Genomic DNA, 6,410 nt, shown 5'->3' on the forward strand with positions numbered 1-6,410 from the left:
CAAAAACAACTAGCAACCATATAGCAACACCCTGACAACCACAAGCAACATCCTAGCATCTCCATAACAGCACCTTATAAACAAACAGTAACCATAGTAACCATATAGCAACAGCCTGGCACACACAACACCCTAGCAACTGCACAATAGCACCCTAAAAAACAAACAGAAACCATAGTAACCATATAAAAACACAGCATGAGAGTGGTGAGGTTTGCACATTTTCATCAGTAGTTCTCTAATGAGAATTATTTTAAAAACACTAATGTATCAGTGATAGATGACGCTCCTAATTAGACTTAGCCACATTAATTTAGCTTCGTCTCTATGAATTATCACTGACTTTATCGTCTTATCAATAAGTATAATCATGAAGGCAGCGGTGCAGACGAATATCTGTTTTACAGAGGGTTTTATACTGCAGAGCTCTATTTCCACAGCTCTGAAGTGACTGAAATCAATAAGCGTTTGACACTCGTGTTGTGTCTACTATACAACCCTTCACTAGATCAATAACAACAGTGCAACATGCTCAATAAGAGGTTTTGTTAGTAATATACAAGCATCAAGCTTGCCCTTCTGTTCAGGTGCAGAGCATCACACATGGGATTCTCAGTAAAAAGCACATTTTTCTGGTTTGGAACATTTTCACACGCCGCTCGACTCACTGCACTGTGTGTGAGGAATGACACAGAGCAAACTAATCTGAAAATACATCCAGGGGTCCTGAAGTATACTGTAAAATGCTCATTGAAACATTAATAGACAAAAAAAATTAAATTAAATAGAGGTGCATGATTCTGGATAATTGAGAATCCTGATTTTTTACAAGAACATGTAATTTATTAGAGGTTCTGATGTTAAAATGTTAATTGCTGCAGTCTATTTCAAATGATGAATTGATCTAAATGAATAATAAAATGAAAAAGATTTGAGTGAATGATTCAATGACTCACTCAAAAACTTCACTTGTCTCATTACTGGATGAATAAGAGCTTTTAAATAAATCTCTTGAATGAATGATTCAATGACTCACTCATTAAAACTTAATTTGTTTCATTACTAGATGAATCAATGTTTGTGAATGGATCTCTTGAATGAATGATTCAATGACTCGCTCATAAAGACTTCACTTGTCTCATTACTAGATGAATCAATGTTTGTGAATGAATCTCTTGAATGAATGATTCAATGACTCACTCATTAAAACTTCACTTGTTTAAATACTGGATGAATCAGTGGTTTTTTTTATGAATCTCTTGAACGAATTATTCAATGACTCACTCATAAAGACTTCACTTGTTTCATTACTGGATGAATCCGTGTGTTTGAACAAATCTCTTGAATGAATGATTCAATAACAAATTAATTTAAGTAACTTATCGCCAGCTACTGGTGTAACGATGTGATCAATATGATTGTTATAGGGTATAGTTCACCCAAAAATAAAAATACTCTCATGTCGATCCAAACCTGTAAGACTTTTGTTCATCTGCCAAAAACCTAATGCTTCGAACAATATAAGATTGTATAAAGAGTAAAAATAAAGAGATCGTAAAAATAAATTTAGTGCAGAAGACCAAAAAAAAAAAAATTGTAGGGCAGGACTTGTTACACATGTCAGCGTTTGCACTGGAAGATCCGGATATGACATTTCAATTAAACATTATGAGGTCGAAAAAATTACACATGCAAGCATGGGTAAATTATATATGCAGATATTCACTTTTACAGCACCAGTTTACAGACTTGAACCAGGTATATACTAGCTAGAAACCACCTGACAAAAAAGCATCCACCTAGCAACACCCTGGCAACCACCCACCACATCCTAGAATTGTGGCAAAAACTTTACCAATTAGACATTTATATGGCTTTTTTTTTTCCAAATCGATACTGGGTTTGTCACAGAATACTGGTGTTTGATCGATACATGTGGGGTTAAAACCTAGTACAACATTTTAGTTGCCAGATTGTCACCTTTTTTTGAGCAAAACAAAAGTGATGCTATTACCATGGTGATATCATGGACTTTACGTTCTAAAAACACAATTTTAGTATTTTTTTTGTAAACTAAATCAAGGCGTTACAGACATGAGCTACCATCATAGTGAATGGCCTAACAATATGGTAATGCCATGGTACACATCTAAAAAACAAAACAAAAACAAGGTAGTACCATGGTAAATGCCCAAAACCTGGTATTACCATTCTAAAACCCATCATAGCACCATGGGAACTTCTGTCAAGAGAAGTATCAGACATGATTCAGACTTATATGATGTACTCATGTACACAATTGTTGTGATCAAGTTGTGGTACTGCGCAGTGTGTGTTTCTGGTGACTCAGGCTTCCGCCACACACACACACACACACACACACACACACACATACATACATACATACATACATACATACACACGACACCGACCACTCGGGTTCGCAGCAGCAGCAGACATTATATTCACGTCCATGAGACGACTTTACACTAATGATTTACTCACATCTCAGTGACTGATGCTGCCGAATGTAATCACAGGTGTCTCGCGTTCTTCATCCTCATCCTCATCAAACCCCACCGCCGTTTATTCCGCTCTAACCGCGCCTCATTCGAAAGGCAATCTGCTCAGGTAAATGCTCAAACACTAAAGCATATCTTCTCAAGTGTAATGAGCGTGCATGAGGCTCTTGTGCGCTCTCGGATGGATCTTCTGTAGCAGCCGAACAGTTTCCAGCCCCGCGGAGGCACGCTCTGATCCGGGTCCTAGCGCCGGGTGCTATGTACGCCAACAACAGGTTGCAGCGCGTTCATTGGACATTCGCTCATGAATATTAATTAGCTACTGACATTTACTGGAACGTCCATTCAAGTAGTGTAATAAATATTCACAATGCTTAGCCTTCACATATGTAGACTGTAAACAATACATTGACAAATGTATTACAGTAAAAAATTTAATAAAACAGAAAATATGACAATATATCTCATAGAATAATGTTTCGGTGACTTGGAAGTGACTTTGGTGTCATTATTCATTAATTTAAAAGACTGTATTAAAGACACGGGTTCATAACAAGGCCTTCCTGCACTTTATATGCTCTTTGTGCAAAAACAACAATGAACTCTTTGTGCGGATCCAGTTTACAAATCCACTTTGACAACCGTGCCAATCCAAATGAGACCAAAATAAAAGCATCACATTGGAAAAATAAGTCCAATCCAATGATTGCATAACTGCTCAACCTCACATAGATACTTGGAAACCGACTGACTCCAGAAGATTCAAACAGACTGAAAAAAATGAATCCTTTTTGAGCACTATTAACATTTGGCATCCCTCCGCACTTTGGCAAATCTGTCATCTAGCGCTAGACACGATCCGTGTTCAGATCAATTAAAGAGGAGCGTAAGGTCAAACTGAAACAGGAACCCGTGCCACCTGTTGTCATGGATACGCCGGTTTCCTGTGTGGACATAGCACAGGGCGGCGTGACCGTTCATTTATTCACTGCGATGTGAAGTCAACTCTCTTATCTAGATATAGTGAAGAGCCGCACATCTAAAACATGTTCAGATGGCATCAGCACTCCTGTCTCCATGGGAACCACTAATGTGGAGAGGCAACAGCTTTTAATTGTTTATCAAATGCCAATTAGACTCAATATGAAAGTAGAAGGGAAACACTGGTGGCTTTGTGCTGATCTTGGCTTGAATATGTGTGATCAAAAGAGTACAAAAATAATACAACTTATTATTCCAATGAAATTGTTTCTCTGTACTGTTATCATTATAGTTGTGGAGTCTGCTATTATTAAATGATTTATAAAACTATATCTAAAAACATTTGAACCCTTTCACGCATAGAGGTCACTAAAGTGGAGAGCTATTCATAAAGCATCTTCTTGCGTATGCATGGGTTTTGATGACACAGTTACATATTAACTACTACAGTGACTCTAGTGCATTATCCTATGCTCTGCCATCAAGTGGCAAGCCTTTGTATATGGGATTTTGACTGGCCGATAGCCATGAAATGCCAAATTGCTCCAGAACATCAATCCATTATATCCTTGGAGACATTTGCAGGTAAAAAAAGAAAAAAAAAAAAAAAAGGTGTACCATCAAATAACATCTAAGGAGTCATATCGTTGTTAAATTTTAAATAATCATCTGTCCATTAAATTAGACATGATGCATCACTAGCTACACTGCAACTACAATTTATATTTCTGTGACTGTTGTTCTTGAAAATACTTCATCTGCACTAACTTTTTTGGCTGTGCATAAATGTGTTATTAGAATGTAATTTTGAGGTTACTTTTAATGTGTTGCTTTACTCAGAACATCAGGAAAAAAATCTGATTATCCAATGCACGTTAGTAATGCAAGTTACTTGTAATCCATTCCAAGACTCATAACATCAAAAAGTAATCTGATTACATAACGACAGTTACTTGTAATCCATTCCAAGACTCACAACATAAAAAAGTAATCTGATTACATAATGAAAGTTTCTTGTAATTCATTACACAACTCATAACATCAAAAAGTAATCTGATTACATAATGAAAGTTACTTGTAATCCATAACAAAACTCCAAACATCAAAAAGTAATCTGATTACATAATGAAAGTTAGTTGTAATCCATAACAAGACATAACATCAAAAATTAATCTGATTACATAATGAAAGTTACTTGTAATCCATTACAAGACTCCTAACATCACAAAGTAATCTGATTACATAATGCAAGTTACTTATAATCCATTACAAGACTCATAACATCAAAAAGTAATCTGATTACATAATGAAAGTTACTTGTAATCCATAACAAAACTTAACATCAAAAATTAATCTGATTACGTAGAGCAAGTTACTTGTGATCTGATTATCCAATGCACGTTAGTAATGCACGTTACTTGTAATCCATTACAAGACTCATAACATCAAAAAGTAATCTGATTACATAACGACAGTTACTTGTAATCCATTCCAAGACTCACAACATAAAAAAGTAATCTGATTACATAACGACAGTTACTTGTAATCCATTCCAAGACTCACAACATAAAAAAGTAATCTGATTACATAATGAAAGTTTCTTGTAATTCATTACACAACTCATAACATCAAAAAGTAATCTGATTACATAATGAAAGTTACTTGTAATCCATAACAAGACATAACATCAAAAAGTAATCTGATTACATAACGACAGTTACTTGCAATCCATTCCAAGACTCACAACATAAAAAAGTAATCTGATTACATAATGAACGTTTCTTGTAATTCATTACACAACTCATAACATCAAAAAGTAATCTGATTACATAATGAAAGTTACTTGTAATTCATTACACAACTCATAACATCAAAAAGTAATCTGATTACATAATGAAAGTTACTTGTAATCCATAACAAGACATAACATCAAAAATTAATCTGATTACGTAGAGCAAGTTACTTGTGATCCATAACAAGACTCACATTATGTAATCAGATTACTTTTTTATGTTGTGAGTCTTGTTATGGATCACAAGTAACTTGCTCTACATAATCAGATTAATTTTTGATGTTATGTCTTGTTATGGATTACAAGTAATTTACATTACGTAATCAGATTACTTTTTTATGTTGTAAATTACTTGTAATCCATAACAAGACTCACAACATAAAAAAGTAAGCTGATTACGTAATGTAAATTACTTGTAATCCATAACAAGACACAACATAAAAAAGTAATCTGATTACGTAGAGCAAGTTACTTGTAATCCATTATAAGACTCACAACAATAAACAGTAATCTGATTCCGTAATGTATGTTACTTGTAATCCATTTCAAGACTCACAACATAAAAAATGTATCTGATTACATAATGCAAGTTACTTGTAATGCATTACTTTACATAATATGATTATTTTTTTGATGTTACGAGTAAAATAATGCATTACAAGTAATGTGCATTGTGTAATCAGATTACTCTTTTGATGTTACGAGTAATGCACCTTAATGGTTGCTTTACCTGTAAAATCAAAGGTAATCTGACTATGTAATGCGTTGCTTTGGTCTCTTCCAGAGCGAACAGTGTGGAGTGTTTCGTGTGGTTGAGTGAGGGATAAAAACGAAGGAGAAGGAGATGGAGATGGAGATGGAGATGGAGATGAAGATGGAGAAAGGAGCGATGCTGTTCACCTTTTTCTCTTCAGTCCTGGATTTTTTTTTCTTTTGTTAATGTTTGTATTATTATTTAGATCTCTGATTAAATGTTTATTTTATGTAATGTTGTTTCTCTTAGAGCCAGGTGGTTGTAATAACGTAACTTGTAATGCTTTACTCGTTACATCAAAAAGTAATCTGATTACATACTGCACATCATCCCCAACACTGCTCATTTCAGATGAGATTGA

At 34.7% G+C, this 6,410-nt stretch overlaps 1 protein-coding gene across 1 annotated transcript in view; it reads right to left on the reverse strand.

The window, feature by feature from the left end:
* rab27b (RAB27B, member RAS oncogene family) overlaps positions 1-2,768 on the reverse strand; it is a 78,219-nt gene extending 75,451 nt beyond the window's left edge. The window contains exon 1 of the mRNA XM_067423467.1: positions 2,506-2,768. Coding sequence (XP_067279568.1) covers positions 2,506-2,507 — 2 coding nt within the window. The 5' untranslated portion in view covers positions 2,508-2,768. The remainder of the gene's footprint in view (positions 1-2,505) is intronic.
* Positions 2,769-6,410: the final 3,642 nt, after the last annotated feature.

This window comes from Pseudorasbora parva, chromosome 18 (assembly GCF_024679245.1).
Source record: "Pseudorasbora parva isolate DD20220531a chromosome 18, ASM2467924v1, whole genome shotgun sequence".
NCBI classification, from domain to species: Eukaryota; Metazoa; Chordata; class Actinopteri; order Cypriniformes; family Gobionidae; genus Pseudorasbora; species Pseudorasbora parva.